The following is a 26532-nucleotide window of genomic DNA, read 5'->3' as shown; positions in this document are numbered from 1 at the left end:
TCAAGTGTAAAATCAAAGTAAGGTGGGGCTGAGGTATGTTCAGGGCACCATTTCACTGCCCACAGAGACTGTAAGTGGTATTAAAAATGACAGTGGCCTTTCCATTTTCAATATATTGATTAAATTTCAACTACTGTAGAACAAGAAAAACTCTGCAAACCTTCATCCCAGAGCTTCCAGATTCTCATGTATTAGTGCCCTACTAGTGTATTTATAACCATTTGCAAGAGTACAGGTAATCACAATAATCGCCCCACTGGGATTTAATCTAAAATTGAAACAAAGACAAAAAACTTCCTGTTAGATGCAGTGTGTTTGGCCACCTCACACTTCACACATGGGGCACATGGCTGTGGTGTTGACTGCATCAGAGATCTGGCCCCACTGTTGGTGAAATGGCTCCTGATCCAAGTTAGCCAATGGTTCATACTGACAGAGGCCATTTGCTGGCTCCATCTGGGCTGCCTATGTCCACTCAGGTCCACTCTCAGTTTCATCAGCTGGTGATGGCCTCTGAGCTGGTCAGTCACACCAGCACTGATGTAGAGTGTTGTGATGAAGCTGTTTTGAGCTAACACTTGCATCCTAATGACTTCATAAAAAGGCAGACACACTGTCTCCTATCACTGAATGATATGCAAAGCAGACATGCCTGAGTCAACTCCTTTCTTCATTTCCCCTCAGCCAAGCCTGGGTTCCCCACTGTAAGCCATCCTCAGTTATCTCTGAGAATCCTCCCTCCATTTAAAAATCCCACCCATCACCCACTCTATTCCAGGAATAGGAACTGAGGAAAAGCTGTTTACATGCTGCCTGATAATTTTAAAAAGGAGCATTTCATGTTTTACTTACAATTATATTAATAATGTAAAACCTCCCTGTCAATATGGTACATTAAAGCTGAAACTGGCTATGCCCAGCAACCATGTCATGATGTCACTTCCTCACTGGTTCATTCCTAGTTGGGCTAGTGGTTGGCCAGCTCAAAGAACATATGTGGGACACTGTCAACCTGGAGTGAGTAGGCCACACGTACTCTGCCTCCTCAGGTTCCCAGGCAGGGCCCGAATGGCAGTGCTGGCAGGCGCTGCCCTCAGTCACAGCCCTTTCTCTCTGCTGTATGGCTAGCCACAGAGGAAGATGGCCCCTCGAGACTGAAACTCCCATTCTGCCCAAAATGTCTGTGGTGGATTAATTTATTCTATAATTAATGAAAGAGAAATGGAATCTTGAGTACAAGCTAAAAATGGAATAAAAAAGGGCCCATTCTTCAGGCAACATTAATGAAAGCTTTGTATATAAATAACTTAACATATCGGTGAATAAATGGCACTTAAAACTAAAAGGTCTGTTAGTGATTCACTCGTTCTAAAGACTGGCCTTGCCTTCTGTGGTCAGCAATCTTTTTTCTTTGTGACTCCACTCTTTAGACAGAAAATAGTTAATCCAATATGATTTAGTATCTTACAAGATTTGCTAGAACATCTTCTGCCAAATGTTCATCTTTTAACAGCTGCTTTTTAATTTCAGTGAGAGGTACTTGAAATACAATCATTGTTTTCTGTGAAAATTCCATGCTAGATAATATAAAGCTACAGATTATTAAACAGCAAAGGCATTTGATAACATTAGCACCAACCGCAGGTTCCACTTCTGCTGATGCACAGAGTTTTGAGTAATTAGTCATTGCACAATATTGTATTTATATCCTTTTCTGCTTGAGCTGTTAGGCCACAAAATCAGCAGGCAGTTGCTGTTATAAAAGGGTTCTTTGGGTTATTTATAATGTTTTTGCTTTCTTAAAGTTGCTGCTTCACTCTTGGGTCTGGAGCCAGGTCCATACTGTGAAAATGAAGGAAGGAACTGAGCAATTGTTCTGTGACTCTAACTGTCCTGAAAGTTGATGTGGGTGATTCACAGAAAACTGTATGCCTTGGCTGGGACACCTGTATTTTTATCTACACAACCCAAATTCATCACATGCTGGCCAATCTGTCACTTCATCGGGAAGGAAGCATAGTTACGTGAGGCCGTGTTTCTATTGACAGTAAGCTAGCATCTAAAGCGTGTGCGGTATGGCACAGTATCTGAACTGCGTCACACTGCAAAAGCTTCCTTCAAATGTTATCACTTTATTTATTTATTTATTTGCACTGGGGATTGAACTGAGGGATGCTGAACCACTGAGCCACATCCCTAGCCCTTTTGTAATTTTAGGCCTTTAGGGCCTTGCTAAGTTTCTGAGGCTGGCTTTGAACTTGCAATCCTCCAGTCTCAGCCTCCCCAACCTCGGGGATTATGTGCCACCATGCCTAGATTGTTACTTATTTTAAATGAAAGCTATATTTCTGCTCCAAATTCTTGTCTGTTATGCAGATAAGTGATTCCCCAAAATGGGGAGGCATGTATATATGCCCAGTGGAAAAGCATGTGGAAATTGCCTGAGATTTTTATCTTTTGTAAAATATATGGGTATCTCCCTATGCTACCTGCAACCACTGATGATACTCACAATGGAAACAGTGGTTCAGGAGGCTGAGACAGGAGGATCATGAGTTCAAAGCCAGCCTCAGCAAAAGCAAGGCTGCTAGGCAACTCAGTGAGACCCTGTCTCTAAGTAAAATACAAAATAGGGCTGGGGATGTGACTTAGTGTTTGAGTGTCCCTGACTTCAATTCCTGGTACCCGCTTCCTCCCCTCAGGCCCCCCCCCCCAAAAAAAAAACAAAAACAAAAACATGAGGAAAAACACTGAGACTGCTAGAATATTTGTTTGTTTTTTAAAAAAATTTTTTAGTTGTACATAACACAATACGTTTATTTTATTTATTTATTTTTATGTGGTGCTGAGGATGGAACCCAGGGCTTCACACATGCAAGGCAAGCGCTCTACCTCTGAGCCCCATTCCAGCCACCAGAATGTTTGTTTTAAACATGAAATGACCACCTAACTTAGTCTCCCGCATCTTCTAAATTTTTAAGAGCTCTCATACCCTCTGCTCAACATGCCCATTGCTGCTTCTCCAGTCTAGGCTGCCATCATTTCCTACCCAGATCAATACTGCAGCCTCTGGCCTGTTTTCTCCGCCTCCAGTCTCATAATTTCCAATTTCTTCTTTATATTACAGCCACATTAATCTTTCTATGAAGTTTAAGTAGGACCCAATCTATCCCCTGCTTAAAATCTTCAATGGTTCCCCCTGCCCTTAGAAGAAAGCATTAACCTCTAATATGGAGGATATGTGGAGTGAAGGCTTCACAACCCATCCCTGTCCTCTCTCCACCTCACCCTTCTCCATTTAAAAAAAAATTTTTTTTAGTTGTTGGTGGACCTTTATTTTATTCATTTATTTCTATGTAGTGCTGACGCTCGAACCCAGTGAGTCACACATGCGAGTCAAGTGCGCTACCACTGAGCCACAACCACCACAGCCCCTGCATTTTTTTCTTGTACTCTGAACTCATTCCAGATAGAGCTCCTCCTACCTTCCAGGTGTGTGATGAGCTGCTACCACTCTTCCCGGCTACCCCCTACCAAGCTGCCTCTGGCATACTCCTCTGCCCACTCCTTCCTTTCCCCTCTCAAGCAGGTTCCCTAGGCTCCCACAGCACCCAGGGGCATCCCTGCCTCTGCACTTCTCATTCTGGCCCTGTGGGCTGCATACTCTTCTAGGTTCCAAGCTCTCTGTGGCCAGGGGCTATCTTACTACACCTGTTACACCAGCCTGTGTCCCACGTGTGGCGTGCAGAAACTTCAAAGTGCGCTGAATAAGTGGGTTCATAGTAGGAGCTCATCACCCCATTTTGCCACACTTTCCTATAGAGGAACTTCTCATTTCATACCCCCCCCCCCACCAACCCTTTTCCTTTTCTTTTATTCTTTTCTCTCTGTTTGCATTACTGGGAATTGAACCCAGTGCCTGGCACATATCAGGCAAGTGCTCTACCACTGAGCTACAGGCCCAGCTCTTATTTTAAGACAGAGTCTTGCTAAGTTGCCTAAGCTGGTCTTAACTTGCAATCTTCCTACCTCAGTATCTTGAGGAAGTTTCCATTTCTTTTTAATTTAATTTTATTTTTTAATCTGTTTGATGAATTTTTTTTATTAGTTATACATGACAATACAATGATCTTGACAATTCATACATTTGAATCAAATGGGGTATAATTTCTCATTTTTCTGATTGTATAAGTTGCAGAAATCACATTGGTCATACACTCACCTATATACATACAGCAATAATAATGTCTATTTTATTCTGTTGCCTTTCCTATCCCCCCTCTCCCCTCCCTTCCCATCACATCTCTCTACCCAATCTAATGTGACACACTTCTTTTTTTTAATTTTTAAAATATTATATATATTTAGTTATAGATGGACAAATACCTTTGTTTTGTTTATTTATTTCTATGTGGTGCTGAGGATCGAACCCAGGGCCCCTTCATGTGCTAGGTGAACGCTCTACTGCTAAGCCACAACCTTAGGAAGTTTCCATTTCTTAAAGAACTGTTTCCAGCTCTAGAGGCACGTTTTGTTAAATAAATCCTGGAACTCCTAGAATGCTCTGAGAATAAGTTGACAGGCAGCCCAAGGATCCTGACTGTGGTCACTGGGATGCGATGAAACCCCACTTAACCTCCTCTTTCAAGCAACATTGTGGCCTAGAGACCTGAAAACCCTCCAGATGCCCAGGATGAAACAGAAACCTCTTCACTGTAACTATGCCTAACTAGAGGATTTTTCCAGAATCCAAAAACAAGAGGCAGAAAGCTAAGTGCATGAACTATGGCTGTCCTGGGGGGGTTGTGGTCTTTATAATCTTAAGGCTTGGGTTTTTATGCTCATGGACAGACAGAGGTGGGTTTCAAGCAGAGTGAGATGCTACAGTCATGGTTCCTATAGAAGCTGGTTCTTTGGGACTAGTGAGGCAAGCAGTAAATATATGTACTTGAAGCAAATTATAGTCACTTATAATGTGGTCTAACGATTAGATTTCTATATTCTAACACTAAAAGTTAATATAGAGAAGGCCAAATAGAGGAGGAGGATTTTTCTAACTAGGAACAGGAAAGTTATTTAGTAGTTATAAACATAGTCTTTCTTTTTCCAGTTTTGGTTTGTTTTGACCAAGAGAAGAAAGGAATATAAATATTTTAATTTTTAGAGAATCTCTCAGGGAAGATATACTCTGGATTCCTTCTATCCCCAAATCAAATACCTTTTTCAGGGGTGGACCATTGTATAAAGCACTTTTCTTTATATATTTTGAAAGGAATAGAAGTAGGACAAGGAAAGCAAGAGGGACTCGCTTTAAAGATTTAAACTTTTAACTCTATTCTACTGTATTCTGTACACACAAAAACCACCACAAACACACACACAAGGTATTTGTGCCGCTAATAGTTCATTCAGACACAGCACATGTCATCAGGACAGGTAACACACAAAGTGCACGTCACCAGCCTACAACCTGCACCCCTAGGTTCATACAAAGGGCAGGCTAATGTCCAGCAGGTTGTGAGCCGCATACCATTCTTCCATTCCCTTGCCTACTTCCACCAGCAGTGATGGGCACTGGGGCCAAGGGGACAGTTGGATTCCAGGTAATTTTCTCATCTCCTCATAGTTTCAGGTTTCCCCAGGAAAACAGGCAAGGAGCTGACCACGGGCTCACTCCCACGCTGTCACACTGAGAAGTGGGGCTGAGGTGTAGGGTACAAAGATAAAAAGCCTGATCATGGATGAGCAAGCAAGCTCTGCCATATCATGCCTTCCCTTCCTGCTGGGCAGAGGGACTACTTCCTGCCCAGGCCCAACTCTTATCTGGATTCAGACGTTTCTCTCTTGACTTTTGCTAAGGCTTAAATTATTGTTCCTTCACTTCCATGCCCCCTTCTCCATGGCCACACGCTACCTTTAGTCTTATGTCATATCTGAGTCTGGAAGTAGGACCAGTGCCCGCATCTCTTCAGGGAGCCCTAGAATGTGGGGTACTGGGGACCTGCAAATGCATATCCAGTCCTGGGGGACAGTACTTTGGGAAAACAGAAAAAAAACAGCCTCACATTTGGCCTTGGTTCAATTCTTCCAAGTGAAGATGACATTTCTGGTAAGCAATTACAATTAGATTTTTAGAGCCCTGGGTTTTCAATGGATCACATGCAGGATTAAGAAAGATAATTTCAAATATTGAATTCTGCCTGATTAGCTAATAAATGAGGTGATGTGCTGATGTGGAAGTAATGTAATAGAGCCAGTACGGCCCCCTGGGCATGGCAGATGTCTTGTGCCTTGTCTATCGTCTCCTTAGCAATTACCTTGTCCTCCACCCTTTCTTTACAGTCAGTGAACTTCTCTTTGCCTTCTTCATCTTTTCTGGCAGCCAGTGTGTGCAGAGTTTGCACAGAGTTTTATGATATTATTCCCAGGGCTGGGAGGGCTATTCCAGAACCTTAGTTGAGTTTTCTTTGTTCTCTGATGCCAAGTTCAGAGGTGTCATTCATCTTCTCTAACTACTTCTTCTTCTTTTGGCCTGGCCTTTATAAAACTGCAGGTAAAACAATCTGATGATATGTTTTCAAATGGAAAATGGGGGAGAATTACTTCATTTTCAAATCACTTAAAAAGAGCGTTTGTACCTCAGATTCTTCTTTCTCTAGGCATCTTAAATGTGGAATGTGAGGAATGTAAACAGCCCTGAAGATTCTAATCCACTGAGAAAACTGAGAAGTGACTCTTGTGCTCAGACTAGTTATTTTCCCAGAAGGAAATAGAACTCTTTCTTTATTTACAGAGAGCCATTATTGTAGACTAAGCATTGTTTTCAGCACTGAATTTCCCAAAAAGACTCTCCAGGCTAGGCTTTGAGGATGGGTAAGAATTTGCTAGACAGGGCAGTGTGAGTATCCCCCCCCCGCCCCGCCCAATTAGAAAGCTAGTTTGGAAATGTTAAAAAAGAGGAATCACATTGTCACTAGGCTTTATAGTTAGCAGTTCAGGTTCCTAATTAAAGAAGTGTAGTGAAAAGATTATTTGATTATAGTCTTTCAAAGTAGTGTCTCTCTCTCTCTCATCCAGTGACAAGAATGAATGGAGGGGCTGGGGATGTAGCTCACAGGTAGAGGGCTTCCCTAGCATGCTTAAAGCCCTGGGTTTGACCCCTAGCACCACGAACAATTAAAAATACATAAATAAAACAAATGAGTCCTGGGCTGGGGTTGTGGCTCAGCAGTAGATTGCTTGCCAAGCACTTGTGAGGTCCTGGGTTTGATCCTCAGCACCACAGAAAAATAAATAAAATAAAGGTTGTATCCAACTACCACTAAAAAAATTAATATTTAACAAAACAAAACAAAAACCAAATGAGTCCTGTCATCCATTGATGTACCTAATTAAAAAAAAAAAAGAAAGAAAACAAATGGATGTGAATTGTGCCAGGGTCTTTGCTCTCTGGAATGGGCACAATCCTGCCACACCACTCCCAGGTATTCCAGCCCTTGCCCTGTGGAGAGAGAGGCTGGAGTGGAATGGTGGTGGGACATGAGTGCTCTCTGGCTCAGGTAATGTCCATTCTGCCAGACAGCGGGTGGAGCAAGTTCCTGGTACAAGTTATCTAGTAACCCCAAATGGTCCACATAAAATAAATAATGGGATATCACAAGACACACTGATGAGCTAACATTTACTGAGTGCTTACGTGAGCCAGGCACTGTTCTCAGGGTATGCGTGGATTATTTAAGTGAGTTCACAGGGTACCGTATAAAGTAAGCAAGGCCTTTTCAAGATCTGGCAGCTTCTGAAGATCTAGAGAAAAAGGAGCAATTATAGAAGCCTGTATCATGACAAGTGACAAGAAAGTCAGTGCTGGAATGTCAAATCAGAGAGAGTGTGAAGGCTAGGCAGACTGTCACCAAATCAAGAAGCAGAGCAGTGAGGTAGAAAGTACATGGCAGTTGGAGTCAGTCAGACAGACAGGTAGACCTAAAATCAACCCTGGCTCTGCCACTCACCAATTGTATGTCCCCAGGCAGGTCATATAATCAGGAGTCAGTTTCTTCCTCTCTAAAACAGGCAAGAACCCATCTTGCAGGGTTGTTCTGAGAATGGGAGGAAATGCCTGAGAGTCCAGCCTAATGCCTGGCAAGTAGTACCCAGCTTTTATTATCAGCCCAAAGAGTCCTTGTGTTCCAAGGATGAAGGAATTTTAGAGGTCACCCACTCCAGAGAAGTCATGTTTGGATGTAAATATGAACCCCAAACATAAAAAGTAATTTGCCCAAAGCAACCTGGCTGGTTAATGTCTAAGTCAGGATTAGCACTCAGGACACCATCTGTCCTTATCCACAGGGCTGATGATTACAGCTGAACCATTTCAAACCCTTGAGATTTCACTAAAAAGGTGACTAGGCTGATCCTGTTGGTTTCCCTCTGATTGTTTTCTCCTTACAGGATAGGTGATTTTCCAGCATTCACATTAGTCACTTCCAAATGGGTTTACTTGCTTCCATGTGTGCATTAGTCTGCTAGAGCTGCCAAAACAAAATGCTACTCTTAAGTGGCTTAAACGACAGTACCTTTTTTCCTCACAGCCCTAGAGGCTGGTAAGTCCAAGATCAGAGTGCTCATTCTGAGGCCTCTTCTCTTGGATTGCAGGTGGTCACTGTCTTGCTCTGTGCTCACATGACTTAATTGTTTATTTTTCACATGTGTTTACTGGAGCAGGACGCCACCCTATGACCGAATTCAACCTTAATTACCCGTGTCTAGCCCCTATTTCTGCATACAGTCACACTGGAGACAGGACTTCAACAAGTGGATTTTGGTGGGGGCACAATTTAGTCTATAGCATTGTGTCTTGTGTTCTCCCTCCCTCCACAGCCATTCCACTCAGGACTGTTTCAAATAGGAAGGAGCTGAAAGGTGAAGCAGATGTACTATTAGGTGCCTAAACATGAGGTACCGAATGCTGAGCATGGTGGCGCACACCTGTCATCCCAGCTGCTTGGGAGGCTGAGGCAGGAGGAGCACCGGATCAAAGTCAGCCTCAGCAATTTAGCAAGGCCCTAAGCAACTTAGACACCCTGACTCTAAATAAAATATAAAAAAGGACTGGGATATGGCTCAGTGATAAAGTGACCCTGGGTTTAATTCCTGATACCAAAAAAAAAAAAAAAAAAAGTACCTAAAATTTAAGTACTTAAAAATGAGGCATCATCTCTGGGCTGGTCCCCTTATCAACTCCTCCTGGTTACCCATTAATCAAATCCAAGAGGTGTGGCAAAAGCCAAAGTTCAGATGGTTCAATATATTATTAATTGTGAGAATGCGAGTTGAAGAGTTAAACTGAAGGTATATAAGTAGATTCATTCAGAAGGAAAATTTGAACATGAGGAAAGTTTCTCTGAAGATCAGTCATACATCTGAATGATGAACAGAAACAGTGAAGCTCTGACATTTATTCTGATATTTCCAAGGGGAACTGTATATAGTAACATATTTTTGAGGAAACGTCTTTCTTTAGAAAGATTAAGGGGAAAAAAACCTGTCAAGTATGTAGTGAAATATCCAGATTTAAGAAGCCTCCAGGGTCCTGAGAATGAAGGTAATGCAGATCAGTTTTTTTGGTATCAGGAGTCTTTCCATTGTAAGTTGTCCTAACTCAAAGGGCTACTCAGTCCAGTCACAGAGAGGTTTTAGAATGCTTGAGAGGTTCCTTGTGAGACCAGGAATAAACTGTGACCAGTAACTAGCTCCTTTGTGAAGATAATTTGTGAAGATAATGCTCAGCACACACTTGGAGAAATGATCTCACCCATCTTGTTCGGCTATGTCCCAAAGTCATATTTACTCCAAGTTACAAAGTAATACATGAGAAATACAGGCTTATAGAAAAACTCATAGAAAGCAGAAGTCCTCCTTTATCTTTTCTTCCCACCAAATTATTCCCCTTCCCATGAATAATGATCAAAACAGTTCAGTGAGGTTTGTTCTAGATTTTAAAATATGCATTTACTTTTAGATATCTGGAGAGTTGCTTTTAAATAAATGGCACCATACTATGAATATTTAACCTTCTCACACTGATGATAATGTAGACCTGTCTTCTAAGTTTCTCCTTTATTACAAAGTTGAAACCAACATTCTTAAGCAAATATTTGTATATGTGAACATATCTGTATGATCTCTTAAAAGGGGATTTACTAGGTCAAAGGGAAAATATATTTTAAAAAATTATATTCTCAAATTGCTTTCTGGAAACAAACTGCTTTGTGGACTTATATTTGCATTAGAATATATGATATGAGAGTATGTGTTTTTGATCTATTTGCAATTTGACATTATCAATCTTTGACTTTTAAATTTTTATTTTCTTGTTTATTTTTTGTACTAGATTGAACCTAGAGGCACTTTACCACTGAGCTTCATCCCTAGTTCTTTTTATTTTTGATTTTGAGATAGGGTTTTGCTTAATTACTCAGGTGGGTTTTAAACTTATGATCCTCCTGCCTCAGCCTCCTGAGTCACTGAAATTACAGGAAGGTGCTGGTTCAGCCTTTAATTTTTGCCAACCTTTTGGGCATTAAAGTGGATCTCACTGTTATTTTAATTTGTATATTCCTGATTTTTAATAGTTCAGCTGGCCTCATTTCTTTACAATTTTATATTGATTTTTCTGTGAATTGACTATTTATATTATTCTAGAGAAATATTTGATTTTTTTGAGTTGTAACAGCTTTTCGTAATAACACACATTAATCCCTTAATGTTGTAAATATCCAAATCTGTTGTTAGTAGACATTAAATGACAAGTGGGAGTGCATAGAAAAAAAAAGGAAGGATTTAAACCAAAAGGTTAACAATGATTACATCTAAGAGATAGGACCTGATTATATGACTTTCCTCTTTTTTTTTGATTAATAAGCACTTTATTACTGTTTTGATTTCTTTCATTAAAATGCCTATTTCTATTCTAATCATATTTCTAAAGATGAGCAAATTGGTTGAATCTTTATTTCCCTGAAGGTGTTTCTATCTAAGATTCGGTTTCATAATGCCCTGTAAACATCACATGTATATGTAGTTTGATACCTGTTTTTTGCATTTGAAAATATTCTGTATTGTAAGTGGTTTTACACAAATACTGAGTAGTAAAAATTTTACACTTATGATAATGCAATTAAAAGTTTTAACCAAACAAAAAGTGACTTGCATAAGTTAAGCAGTGAGTCTTCTGAGATATTTGTAATAATATAACCTGATGATTCCATAATTTTCTCTATAAATAATTTTCATGTTTTTTTTCTTCATTAAGACAAATTTCCTGAAGTTCCCTCTCTTTCAATTTATATTCCTTGTTTAAAACCAAGTATTAACTGTCTTGGTTTCCATACCTTCTCTTTATCAAGTTTTGCAAAAAGTATTTTATTTCTTGCTCTTCTGAAAATTCTTGGTTTTGATTAGAAGCCATACCAATAAAGACTAGGTTTCTATAGATCTCTAACATTACATCTCCATATAAAGTCTGCTGAGAAGGGTCCAGGCATTTCCATTTCTCTTCAGAAAAATCAATGGCCACACCCCTTAATGTCAATGGTTCCATTTCCTGGCTTTCCTGCTTAGTGTTCCCCCCTATAGTCTTTTTCAGCTCCTGTGTAGCACAGAAACCTGGGGCTCCAGATCTAGGATAGTAAACAGAAATGGATTCATATATGACTTTCCTCTTTAATCCCTTTTGTGTATGTGTTTCCTTTCCTCCCTTGAACACAAGAATACATTAATTGCACAAGCAAAAAAATTTTCAACAAAGCAATTAGTGTGGTAAAGGAAATGGTGAAGGTTTTCATGACAATTGTAAATGCAGATTTATTAAGAAACTTTGAGTGAGGTGGTATCGATGGAGTAAGTATTCTAATGTAAAAATAGTTACTTCTTTGACAAAAAATTGATATGGCAGCTAAAAATTAGCCTTACTACTTGTAGTTACCTATTCACATCCAAGATTCTATCATTGTTTACCCATGTCATTTTATTCTCCCTCCCAAGTATCAGTGATCAACAGTGAGGGACACCCAAACATCTTGCCAAATTTCTGGACAAAAATGTGCACAGGCTCTATACAAAGACAAAATGGCTTCTGAGTCACCAGCAGCCCTCAAAACCCTATTAATTAATAACAAATGCAAAGAAAGTGCATGCTGATCAGAAAGAAGGAAGTAAGAGGGAGGAAATGTGGTCTGCTGGGGAGACACAGTGCCCATGTGAGAACTCAAAGTTAAATACTATTTAATACAGAATTAAATAGTCCTCCCAGCAGACAGGAATGCCCCCAATTGCCTGGGTTGGGAAACACCTCCTAAGATCACTTAAGGTTATCAGTTCTTATTACATGAGGCAATACCAGTTTGACCTTCCACTAGCACTAGTGGCACGGGTGCAGGGTAGGAGAAAGGTTACACTGAGATGGGAATAATGAGCCAGGCATGTTGGCACATGTGATCCCAGCAATTTGAGAAGCTGAGGGAGGAGGATCACAAATTCAAGGTGGCATGGGAAACTTAGTGAGGCCCTGTCTTAAAATAAAAATGAAACAAGGCCTGGTACTGTAGCTGAGTGGTTGAGCCCTTGCCTAGCATGTATGAAGCCCAGTACTAGGTTCAACCCCCAGTACTGGGAAAAAAAATGATGGGAATAGTGACCCCTCAGATGTTGGGCTTTCACAGACTAAATTGTTACTAATTGTTACTAAGAGGTGCATCCTTGGGAATCTACCCTTAAGAGCAGCCTAGATGGCCAAAGGCCAGACTCCAGGGAATACACCAAAAAGGAACCAACTTGGAAATCTGTAGGTAACCTGCCAACCTGTGATCATCTCATAAAGTGCTTTCCCACAACTTCAACAGAAACTGTCTCCACTTCCTACTGGTGGAATCTCTAGAGCAAATTCTCAACCCTGACTAGTCCTCGGAGGCAACCAGGCAGCTCAGCTGATGTTCCTAGAGCCTCACCAGCAATTCCGAATACTACAGGACTCAAATGTAATGGATAGAAAGACAGGTAAATAAATAGGGAAGATGAATCCCCAAAGCTCCTAGCTTTTGTTTACTTTCAGCTTATTTATATATCCTGAATTATGGTGCATTATTATAAAGCAAGCAACACTTGAGAAGGCAGATTTAGCATATGGGTGGAATTCTTGAAAGGACAGTGTTATTGTAGATCCTAGGACTTAGCCATTTACATATAGAAAAGCAATTTATATATCATGAATTTTACAGAGCTTATAGGGTAATATAACTAATACTATATTATACTACCATGATAATCCTAAAATATTATTACCATGCCTAAGTCTGTATGGTAATGCATACAGAATGTACATCCAGTATAATCCCAAATACAAAAAGTAAAGCCTTTAGGTTAGAAAGAACAGAGTGAGGACATGAACACCCTGTCACTTTGAGGCTAAGATCCAGATAACATATAGAAATGGGAAAGGAGATACATCTGTCATGTCTTCCAAAATGAGCTGAGGACATCTGCAGCTTCTGCCATCATCTCACTGTAGCACAACGGCAAAAACAGATGTAAAAATAGAAGTGATATATTCAACTATTAACAGTGAAGCAAAACTGAATATAGCAGCCTGCAGCAGCACTGACGTAAAATGGGGAACAGCTTCTTCTGGGGCAGGCTGTCTCGAGTGGACAATGTGCCAACGAACTAATGATGTTCTCTCCATCCGTGTCATCCCTGACGTCTTCAGAAGGGATGAGGAGGAGGAGACACGCGAGAAGGTCACAAACTGACTGCAGCAAGTGATATTCTCCTGACTGCAAAGTGAAGGAGCCCATTTGTTGGGAAGGAAACCCCTCCCCCTGGGAGTGCACCACCCACTGCAGCGCCTCCTAATGAAGTTCATGGGCAGGCACACAGCTGTGTGCAGCCTGCGGGAGCTGCAGTAGGGAGAGTGCTGGACAGGGGGACAGGAGAGCACAGAAAAAGATGAGGGAGATTCTAGAGCCAGGAAGTGACCACGTGGGTTTCCTGTCAGTGTCACCTCTGCTCCACTGGGGAGGAAGCTGGGAGCCCATTTGGCAGGTTCTGCAGAGCAATTCACAGGAAGAGGGGAAGACCCTCTATCAGGAGAATATTTTCATTAACAGAGCGCCTGGAGCTTTCTGGTTGTTTATTATTACTTGACTTTATTTTTTTCTAAATTGAGACATCATTCATATATCATAAAACATTCTCTCTAAACATGTATACTTGAGAGTTTTTAGCATGCCACGAGAACTGTTCAACCATCACAGTAATTGCAGAGCATTTTTTATCACCACAGAAAGGAACCCTTACCCATTAATAAGTCACTCCCCCAACCTCTCCAGCTTCAGTTTACTTTCTCTTTCTATGGATTTGCCTATTCTGGATAGTTCATATAAATGGAATCATACTGTATGTGGCCTCTTATGCCTGTTTTCCCCACTTATCGTGAGGTTTTCAAGATTCATCCATGCCATAGCATGAATTAGTACTTTATCCCTTTAAAGATAATAACTTATTATCTAATAATTTAGCCACTTAGACAGTGGCATCTGGCACATTCACAATGTGGTACAACTTCTATATGTTTTAAAATCTTCCCATCACTCCAGAGTAAAACCCCTTACCCATTAAGCAGTATCTCCCCATTCCCTCCTCTAGCCCAGAAACCACCCATCTCTGGGCTTTACCTATTTGGGGAATTTCATATAAGTGGAATCATATAATATGTGACCTTTGTGTCAGATTTCACTTAGCATTATGCTTTGGAAGTTTATTTTTTTCACAACACGTGTTAGGTATTCCTTTTAATTGTCAGTAATATTCCATTGTATAGCTATATCACAATTTGTTTATCCATTCATGTGTGGATGAACACTGGATTGTTTCTAATTTGGAATAATGCTACTATGAATATTTGTGTACAAGTCTTTATGTGAATACATGTTTTCATTTCTCTTGGGTATATATCTAAGAAGTAGAACTGCTGGGTCATATAACTCTCTATATTTTACTTTTCCAGGTACTTCTGGGCTGTTTTCCAAAGTGATTGTATTATCTTACACTTCTACCACTACTGTATAAGAGTTCATATAAATGGAATTTCTCCAAATCTTACATAACATTTGTTACTGTCTGTTTTTGACTTTGGCTTTCCTAGTGGGTGTGAAGTAGCCCCACTGTGTGTTTTTTTTTGTTTTAAAATCAAAGCCACCCCTATACATAGTTTAAAAAGATAAGGCTCAAGTATAGACGCTCCATTCCTCTCCATTTCCATTTCCACAAGGCACATACTTAAAATTCTTTCAGTGGTTTCTGCTGGTATTTATCTTATATTTCTTGTATTATGCTTCCACTGTTATTTTAAAATCCATTTTAGATACTATCTCTTGATCTCCAACTATAAAAGATGAGCATTTATTTTATGTGCACAAAAACACATACTCATTTTATCCTTCCTTCTTTGCAGTATGATTATAATCTTCATTTTTGGTTAAATCAGTAATTGGCATTTACATTGTTATGATTATGCATTTATAGCCATGTGATGTACAAAGATTCTACTTTACTTAATCATACTTTTTCCCCCTTAGATTTCAGATGACCTAGGAGGAAAAATCTGCCTCATGTTTTCTATTTCCTCAAATTTCTACATACCAATTACAAATTCATTTTCAAATTCTGCAAGAAGACTAAAAATCACTCTCTATATATTCAAACACATTGGACGTTCTATTTCTTTCTTTTTGGGGGAAACATGTAGCCAAAGCTCATTAGTATTTGTTGAAGGAATGAATGAAGATAACTAGCCAGAACAAAGACCTAGAGCCAGAAAAAAAATAACAACAACAACAAAAAACTTAGACATTACTTCTTCCCCCCCTGACCTTCTGGGTTACAGTATTTACAAGATGGGTTCACTTTAGAGGTGAGAGACATTCCAGGCCCAGAGAAGTGACTGGACTTGCCAAAGCATGAGAATAAGAGTTCAGAAGGAACAGGGCTGGAACACCAGTCTTCTGGGCCTTAGAGCCCCTACATCAGGTTGCTTCCACAGAAAACAAAGGGCATTTATCCTGAAGCGGATGTGGACTTTCCAAATATAAATATATTTTTAAATATATTCAATTCCCTGAAACCTAAAAAGTAACCGCTTGTGCTAAGAATCCAAAAGAAAGGGCACAAAGAGTATTATCATAATTTGTAAACCCTCTTAGTGCTCATTGATGCATTTAATATCCTCAAAGCTATAAATCAGTCAAGATCTATGAAATCCAAACTTTCCACATGAAATTACTCTGAGGATTATTACTATTAATTTGAATTTGAATATTGCCAAGTCTAGTTACTCCCTAACAAAGTCCCATGCCCAAGCAGTGCTGCGTATGATTGTGGCAGGTATGAATTGCTTTGGTCTGACCAGCATCTACTTCCCCATCCTCGGATAAGAGTTCTTTGATTTTTATTTGATACCAGGGATGGGTATTTGATACCATGGTGTGGAACATGATGTCAGCATAGAGCTGCCATGGATCATATTGGGAGAGGACCTGCCTGAGCTCAAGGGCCACTACAAAGAAAGCAGAACTACAGGGACAGCACATGAAAAAGTCTCCATACCCTGCTGAGTCTTCAAACTTTCCAACAGTGTGCGCAAATAAAATCCTGTATTTGGATTGTGCTTCTGCTGCTTACAACCAAAAGGGGTAATGACTTACACAGACATTGTAAGGAGAGGCTGAGCCACTTCTGAGTATCAACCTCCCAAACTCATGTTTTGAGACAACTGGGACATTAATTTCATATTGATTTCTTGTACTTATATTTTTCTAAATGTATTTATTTCTAATACATCATCTGATTCCCCAGGCTTTTTTTTTGGGGGGGGGTAAATGATCCACATTTTAAAGTTGTGTCTCAGCAATAAAAACAACTCAGAACATATTTTATAAATTATCACATATAACTTCCTTACAAATAAAAACCCTAACATTTTTCTTTTTCCTCCACTCTAGTTTCTTCTCCCTAAATTTACTTACTTTTCCAAGTCAGCTCTTTTAAATTTTAATACTAGACAATTCTTATTTCCGTAGCTATAGGGGAACCACACATCTTTGTTCTAACTGGTTTCATTCCTACTTTGTAGCCATGACTTTTCCACTCAGCACACTTGTCCCTCCACAGTGTCTTACACAAAAAATGTCTGGGTGGATTCCACAGACCGTCTTTGAACACCTAAGGCCTATGATTAAAGTAGGGGTGAGGGGCTCCAGCCCTGCTTTCTCATTCTCCAGGCACTATCCAGTCATTGCCAATGATGTAGGATTATACTTACTTATAAGATACAGCTATTTGTGTACTGTCCAGAGTCCAAGCTTCAGGACAGAATTCACCTGTTCTTTACTAATGCTGAGCACCTAGCATATGACTGGCATGTGGTAGATATGCAATAAACATTTATTAATTGAATAAATGAAAATAGGCAATACAGGTATAATTTTACTGATATTCTGATTTTATGGATAAGGAGACTGAGGCACAGAGACTTTTAGTGACTTGTATAAAGTTCCAGTGAGTTAGAGAGGGGTTAAGATACAGTTCTCCTGCTTGGTTGTTCTTCTCTTCTACCACATCACTTCCTGAGCATATATCCCATTATCAAAAAATTCAGGTATAATATCTTAGTTATTAAATAAACGAAGATTTTCAAGTGCCCAAAATGATTCTTAAAGTTTAAGACCTACCGTGGTATCCACAGCCTTGACCTTTTCTGTGGGAATGTGCTTTGGGACAGGTTCTGTCTGGGACAGCAACACACATCCTTTGTCCCCCAAGGTGATGATTACGACCTTGCAGCCCCTTGCCAGGAGTACCGTTGCAGCCTTCCCAGCCTCCTCTGGGTTGCCCACCATGAGGCCTGTTAAAGTCTCAGCCTGGAACACACAAAGGAGAAGAAACAGTGGTGAGAATGAGTAACTCAGATCCACTTCCAGATTTGCTTTTCTTAACACAAATGCAATGGGAACCTTGATGGATACCAGTGTAGGAAAATAAACAAGAGAGAACAATAACAATGACAACCAAAACTAGCTAAAAGACATTCTTGGGATAATCAGGGAAATATGAATGTGGCTCAGATATTACATGACAGTATAGAATTATTGAGAATTTTTTTAAGCATGATAGTGGTATTGTGGCTCCCTGTAGGAGATGCATACTGAACTTACTCTCAATGAAAACACAATTCTTGTTTTTAGTTACTTTTTAATAAAAACAAAACCCAAATATATCCTGGGGAGGGAGAAGTAAACAGCAAAATGTTAGTACCTGTGTAGGTGGAGTGTTCACTCTATTACTCTTTCAGCTTTTCTGCTCATGGAATAATTTTTATGAAAAAGAGAACAAAAGGAATTCTACAAATAGAAGAAGGAAAGATGGGAAAAAGAAAGAAAAGAAAAAAGAGTCATTGCCAATGATGTAGGATGAAATTGTACATATATATATATATATATAAAAGCATCTAAGGATATGATTCTTCCAGGTGTCTCCTGGGCCATGGTGCCTTTCTCAGTTACTAGTTAACTGGTTACTAGCCTTCCCTGGCTGCAGACGACTCACTTTTTTTGCTCAGTTGTTTATACTGGAGCTGCTGAAGGCAGAGAAGAGAGGCACTGATGGCAGAAGCCCTAGCATTCACTGACTCTGTGACCTTCCCTGGGTCACTATCCAGTATCTCCAAGGAATTTCTCTGGTTCTGAGATAGTCAGTTTAAAAACCACTAGAGGAATTACATGGTACTTTTTGACTCAGAAAGTAGATAAATTCTCTGTTTTTGCTATTACAATTTAACCATACACTACCTCTTCCGGAGAATGGATCTGTCTTCTTTGTCTTCTTTGTGTTTGCTCATGCCCAAATCAATGCTTTTTGTCATCTATAAATCATTCCACAAGTGTCTGCTCATCCTGAGTTTGCATTTTCCCAGTAGCACAGGTTAGCACATGCTTCACCAACTTGACCATGGACCCCCCTCTTACCATCTTTTGTGTAGACCTTTTTAGTCTGGGTTGGTTATACTTTGAGGTCTTTCTTTCTCCCCACTACTGGGGACCAAACCATGGGTCTTTTATTTATTTATTTATTTATTTATTTTTTTAGTTATAGTCAGACACCACAATACCTTCATTTTATTTATTTATTTATTTTTATGTGGTGTTGAGGATCGAACCCAGCACCTTGCATGTGCTAGGTGATAGTGCTACTGTTGAGCCACAACCCCATCCCAAATCCAGGGTTTACATGCAAGTACTCTACCACTGAGCTACATGACCGGCCCTTTGTTTTATTTTGATACAGGGTCTCACTAAGTTTCCCAGTTGGCCTTGAATTTGTGATCCTCCTGCCTCAGCCTCCTGAGTAGCTGGGATTATAGATGTGTGCCACTGTGCCCAGCTTCTGATACTTTTTTTTTTAAAAAATAAATTTTGCATTGGTCTTCCTTACTGGAATCACTTACGTCTATTGAGTTGGATGGTCTCTTTTCAGAAATACCAACTTGTGTCTTTAAAACTTTTTTTTTAATTTAAATTTTATTTTTGCAATACTGGGAATTAAATCCAGAGACACTCTACCCTTGAGCTATATCCCTATTCCTTTTCATTTTTTGTTTTGAGAGAGGCTGTTGCTAAGTTGCCCAGGCACATATTCAACTTGTGATCCTCCTGTCTATCTCCCAAGTAGTTGGGGTTATAGGCAGGCACCTCTACTCCTGGCCTTCTAGAAACCTTTTAAAAACTACTGTTTAGGGCTGGGGTTGTGGTTCAGTGGTAGAGCATTTGCCTAGCATGAGTGAGGCACTGGGTTTGATCCCCAGCACCACATTAAAAAAACTAAATAAACTAAATAAAGGCAATTTGTCCATCTACAACTAAAAAAAATTTTAAAAAACCAAAAATTATTGTTTAGTGAAAAAAAATCTTTTAACATAGGAAATAATGCAACCAGCATCCATTTACCTATCATAGACTTTAACAAATTTTAACATTTTATTTGATTCAGATACATTATTATTATTATTATTATTATTATTATTATTATTATTATTAGGGATTGAACCCAGGGCCTTACACATGCTAGCAAGCAGTCTACTACCAAGCTACATTCCCAGCCCAAGACAGTTTTCTTTAAAGAAATTAAATATCTCTCACATAATATTGTTTAACAAATTTTTTTTCTCTTGTGTTGGTGATGATTATTCTTGCCATTTACATTTAATCTTTTTTTCTCTCTTATCATTTAAAAATATTTTTGTTTTTATTCCCAGTTTTATGCAGTTCCATTAAAATGTACCTAAGTAGAGAATCAGATTTGTTTATTTTACATGGCACTTTTTTTTAATATGTATTTTTTTTGTTGTAGGTGGACACAATACTTTTATTTTTCTGTGATGCTGAGGATCGAACCCAGTGCCTCACACATGCCAGGCTAGCGCCCTACCACTGAGCTACAGCCCCAGCCCTCCATGGCACTTTTATACACTTTTGACCTGAGGACTTGTGTCTTTTCTCAGTTTTAGAAAGCACCTTGCAGATTTTCCTCCAGTATTGCTTTTCTTGAGTTCCCACAGTTCTCCTTTTACTCCAATTAGATGTAATGGGGCCCCTCAAACCTCCATCTCTCTTTAATATTCAAAATATTTTTCTTTCTGCCCTGCTTTCTTGGTGAACTGAATTTTCTATCTCTAAGTGAATGGATTAAGAATCTTCCAATTCACTACTTCCTTATTCCAATGTGTTTATTTATTTATTGCAGTTCTGATGATTGAACCCAGGGCCTCAAATATACTAGATAAGCGCCCTATGACTGAGCTACATAACCCAGTCCTAATGTTTGTTTATTTACTTATTTATTTGAATAATTTTTAGTTGTAGATGGACATAATACTTTATTTATTTGTTTTTATTTGGTGCTGAGGTTCGAACCCAGTGCCTCACACGTGCCAGGCAAGTGCTCTAATGTTTATTTTTTCATGAATGATGTAAAATTTTTTTCAGTGATCACTCTTGTTTTCAAGATGTCTAATGAGTTGTTTCTCATATTTACATATTATTGCTTTGATTCTGTTTTTCTTTCACAATTTCTTCTTCAACAAACGTTAATCATGTTTACTTTACAGTCTTTCCTTGCATTGTTTTATTATTTGAATTTCCTCTTTAGACTGCCGACTCTGCTGGTTGCTGGTGTGTCTGCTGCTTTGTGCGCAGGCTCACTCTCCTTGCTGTCAGAAGGAGAGTCTTCATAGTTCACCTCCCACCTGGCCGATCTCTACCTTTCTAGAGGTTTTAGGGTTCTATTTATCAGGCGTCCACGGATCTCAAAACCAGAGCAAGGTAATATACTGGTCATAAAGAGTTCCTGCTTTGCAGTGATTGGGACACTGACAATGAAAACTCTTAAGTCATTGTTGGTTTCCCTCCTCCTCAGAGGCAGTGTCTCTGTCCCTCCTCTGGTGGGAGCCTTAAATATTGTAGCCTTGTGGAAGGGGTAGCATCTTCTTCCACCTCTTATTGTTCACAGGCCAGCCAGGCCAGCACGCGTGATTTCCGGCTCTGGGCACCACTCGTCTCCCCATGTGGTCCACTTTTAGTGCCGGTTACCTAAGGATGTAAGATGCCCATCACTCTCCCAGTTTCCCGGCTTCCTGTACAGCACACCAAGGGCTGAATGCTCTGTGAAGCTGTTATAATTTGATCTGTAGAGTTATTTAATTTTATTTTGAAGCTTCTATCTTTTTATTGTTTTTGTGTGTGTGGTGCTGGGATTAAATCTAGTAGTACTCTACCACTGAGCTATATCTAGCCTTTTTAATTTATTTTGAAACAGGGTCTTGCTAAGTTGGCCAGGCTGGCCTCTAACTTGCAATCCTCCTGCCTCAGTCTCCAGAGTTGCTGGGATTACAAGTGTCCCACTGTGCCCAGCTCATTGTTTCTTCTTTTTCCTTTTTTTAAAAAATATTTTTATTGTAGATGGACATAATAACTTTATTTATTTATTTTTTAATGTGGTGTTGAGGATTGAACCCAGTGCCTCACACATGCTAGGCAGGTTCACTACCACCGAGCCACAACTCTAGCCCCATTTAAAAAAAAATACTTATATATCAATGATTTGGGTTTGAAACAGAGGCAATATCTTAGGCATGAATGTACATTATTAGTGAGAATTATTTGAATCAATCTATAAGAACATTAAAACTTTTAAAGTTTTTCTTTTTTTTGATAGAATTTTTGAAACTAATTTTCTTAAAGACCAGTGTTCATGCATTTAATAAGCATTTACTAGGTGCCAACTTTGTAAGGTACAATGTAGCAGATGTTATTTTCCAAAGATAACCATATGAATGTTGTGCATGCACTTTTTACACTATGACAATGCAGTCTTCTGTTGAGAGATGGGGTACCAGGGTGAACCTTCCTTCTTCAACCAACACAATGGGACAGAATGATGCTAAGTAAAAGGCCAACATGACTTCTGTCTGTTGCACTCTCTCTTTCTCGATGCTGGGATCTGGGAAAACAGCTACCATATTGTGAGGAATCCCAGGACACAAGGAAAGGCCATGTATAAGTGGCCCACAGCCCTATTATGCCCCCAGCTAACAGCCAGCACCAAACTGTCAAGCATATGCATGAAAAAGACTTCAGATAATTCCATCCCTCAGCCTTTGAGTCTCCCATGGAGGGCCCAAACATTATGGAGCAGAGATAAACCATACTGTGTTCTGTCTGAATTCCTGATACATGGAGACTACAAATGAGGATAATTATTGTTATAAGCCAATTCATTTGGGGGGTAATTTATTACTCAGCAATTGATAACATATACACATAGGGATGGCTACCGGGGATACAAGTGAATAAGACAGGTGCCCTGTCCTTATGGAACTTGTAATTTAATGGAGAAGATAGGAGGACTGAATAAATAAATTTAGGCTGTGATGAGTGTTTAAAGAATACCTAGAGTGCTGTGTAATTATCTAGCAGGGAAATCTGAGCCAGTTTGGCAGTTGAGGGTAATGTAACCTCTTATTGCGAAATGGTCACTCTCTCCCACAATTCCTTTTTCTTAGTCCAATGCCTCGCTATGTTGGTTGCTCGAAAATATTGCATAACCTATTGTGGTTTGTTAAATTAATTTCCATGTAGCAGTCTTCTTTTCTGTGTCCTCTATGTTCTAAAAGATGAAATTATCAAAAAAGCAGGTCAAGAAATCTAGAGACTTTCATTCAGCCTTTGAACTAAATGGCAAATGACCTTACAGTTCATTAATGATGTTTTCTATGCGCATGTCGCATTTGCCAATGTGTTTGCAGGTCCTGCATCCCAATCATGGGAGAGAACTCTGGTCTAATGCTGTCTAACCTATAAAAAGAAAGAAATACTGAATTTTCTTCCTAAAAATACTGACAATACCCTCATATCAACATACTGGGAGAGATTTTGTGCAGATGTGTACATTATGACCCTCAGATGGACTCAGAGGCTGCCGCCCTCATGCAGTGGCCCCCAAGGACTTTGCTGCAGCATCATGAAGAACCTTTGTCTGTCCACCAGTGCTGTCACGGGGTCTCACCACAGAAAGCAGCAGTCACGCCAGGAGTTGTATACTAACTAGGGTCATTAGATAAAACACAGGAAGCTCAGCTAAATCTGAATTTCAGATAAACAACCAATAATTTTATAGTGAAAGTATGTTTGGTATATTATTCACTGACTATCTGAAATTCAAATTTATCTGGGCATCTGTATTTTTATTTGCTCAACCTGGCAACTCTAATGCTAATTAGTTCACAGAATATGAAATAATTAGAAAACAAAACACCAGAGTGTGAGGGCAGGAAGGGGACTAACTAATGGGTTTGATAAGTACCACATTAAGGAGGTGACTCAAAGAATTCCCCCAACCCCCAGAACGTACTGATTTCTTTTTCTTCACACCCCAGCAAACTGAAAAATCTGTGTTCATTATGTCTAAGACACGTGTGATCCAATCGACGTAGTTCATCCTGCCTCTGCTTTATCCCCTTACATGCAAGTCTTCCAGTTTCTCAAAGAATGGCCACCCCAGTTCATCCTTACCTCGCTTTCATTGCAGCAGAACACATCCGAGAGGCTGTAGAACTGCGGATCCAGGTCAGCAATGGCAGGAGCTGGATTGAACAATGTTTTCACTACAAAGGAATGGGAAAGAGGTTCGATGGTTATCATTTTTAACATGGTGCATTTACAGACATTTGGTAGGACAAATCCCTGATTGCAATCATGTTTGCATTCATCCGATTAAATATCCATTTAGTACAGATGTGGAGAAGTCTGAAATCTCAGTCTCCATGATAGTTGAGCACCAGTGCCTTCTTATTTCCATTTCCTCTACTTTTTTACTTTACATTTCAGCTTCAAGGGCAAGCATCAATATTTACAGCCAAGGTGATCACAGAGTTAAGGTAAGGGCAGGGAAAACATTAAAGAGGAATAAAGATGTTGTGGCATGAAAGGTTGTGAATGAGTCTGAACAGGTGGGTGAAGATTTTTGTGGGTTCCTGTAAGTGCTTAGTTGCAAGGCTAGTTCATAAATCCATTTTCTAGGAAAGAAAAAAGAGATCACAGAAAAGAAACAATGAAGAGTTCAAAATTTTCCTGAATTGAGTAGTATGAGGAAACTCAGGTACATATGTATATTTTATATACCCATGTGTGCTTCCCAAATATGTTACATCACACAGACACACACACAAGCTTACCCTTTTGGCTTTTGTGAGCAATCTGGGAATGTTAAAAAAAAAGATTGAGAAAGGAAGAGAAATTAAGTCAGAGGCGGAGTGCTGGCTCAGACTAGGAGGTGACTCGAGAAGGATGGGTGGAGATAACTATAGTGGGCAAAGGAGAAGGTCACTGCTATCACAGTGACAGAGAAGTGCATTTTTTACAGGAGGAAAACAAGGCTGAGAGACGAGATCCTGTGTGGAAGGCCCTCCCTGGGATGTCATCTGGCAGGGCCCCTACCAGGGTCCTCTGACTTTAAGTTCAGGGTTTGGTCCTCTCTAAAATAGCTTCTGTAGGCCAGAACTCAACTCTAAGCAATACATGCCTCCAAGCTCAATTCACCATATCTTGAAATAGCCTTTGGTGTAAAATTTTAAATTATTTTAAAGTCTTCAGAAATTTTATTTGCATGAAGAACCTTCTTTGCCACAACTCAGGTACACGTGTATTTTATATGCCTCCCAAATATATCCTGCAGTACACTAAACTGTACTGGCTGGTCTTCTTTTCCTCAACCCAGGTCCACTGACTTAGATGTGAAGTAGTCTCATCTGTCTATAGATGGGTAGAGTAAATTCCACTAGTTGCGGTTCTCCAAGATTATCTCCAGAACAGTGGCTTGGAAACCTGGCTGCCTATCAGCATCAGGGAGAGCTTGCTCAAGTGCAGGATTTCTTTTTTTCTTTTTCTTATCAGCTTTATTAAGGTGTATTTAAGAAATGTACATTGTGTGTATTTTGGTGTACAATTTGATGTTTTTATTTATGTATATATTGTTAAGTGTTTATATCAGGTTAATTAACATATCCATCATCTCACACACATTTTTTCTAACAGTGAGAACATTAGGATCTATTCACTTAGCAATTTTCAATCATTAAAAAAAATGACATACTTAGTTATTAACATGCTATGTATGCAATTGCACTCCAGAATATTCATATCTTTTAAAAATTGTTATTATTTATTCTAATTTGTTATATATGACAGCAGAATTCAAGTGCATGATTTCTGGATTCCACTTTAAACCCACTGAGTCAGAATCTCTGGGGGTAAGAACAGGGTCTCCAGGTGGCTCTCACATAGCTGCTTGGAAGTGACCTATCCCACATTCATGGAAAGATGCTAATGAGCATGTGGCTGATGGAAAGAGTCCACCACTGCAGCCCCATGAGGCTGCCTAGTCTGCACCCTCTTAGGTCTTATATGATGTTTTGGTCCAGCCAGTGATCTTGTCCTGTATGGGCTAACACTATTTCCACATTTTTGTTATTGTAGATTCCATAATGTCCACCCACAGAAATCCTATTGTATATTTTTGGCAGCTCAAATTTTTGCACAGGGCTATTGTGCAACTTCAATTAGAAAATGGACATGAAAGCCCTGGGTAAACTGTAAAGTGTTGTACAAATGTAAAGGATTATCACTGTTATTATATTGTCCTTTACACACAGCCCAACACCCCCGCCAGTCCACCCATTCCTCTGCCTTCTGTGTAGCCTGGCAACAATCTCCCTCATTGGCTCTCTGGCTTCTGTGATGTCTTGGAGATGTCAGTTATGCATAAAGGTCCTCATTGTCCAGCATTTGAACACACCCACTTACTTTTTAGGTTTTCTGAACAATATATTGTTCCTTATTTGCCTCACACCCACCTAGAGTGATCTTCAAA

At 39.6% G+C, this 26532-nt stretch overlaps 1 protein-coding gene across 3 annotated transcripts in view; it reads right to left on the bottom strand.

Annotated features, from left to right (window-relative positions):
* Window positions 1-26532, bottom strand: part of RBKS (ribokinase) — an 87466-nt gene that overhangs the window by 15199 nt on the left and 45735 nt on the right. For 2 of the 3 annotated variants that reach the window (XM_081264502.1, XM_081264504.1), the window contains 2 exons: window positions 24177-24268; window positions 17784-17972 (listed from right to left, as the gene is read on the bottom strand). In XM_081264502.1, coding sequence (XP_081120628.1) covers window positions 17784-17972; window positions 24177-24268 — 281 coding nt within the window. Of the gene's footprint in view, window positions 1-7696; window positions 7804-17783; window positions 17973-24176; window positions 24269-26532 lie in introns of all 3 variants that reach the window. The other variant, XM_081264503.1, reaches the window with a different exon arrangement.

This window comes from Spermophilus citellus (assembly GCF_964194105.1).
Source record: "Spermophilus citellus genome assembly, chromosome: 13".
NCBI lineage: Eukaryota > Metazoa > Chordata > Mammalia > Rodentia > Sciuridae > Spermophilus > Spermophilus citellus.
This window is presented reverse-complemented; position numbering and strand designations above follow the sequence as displayed.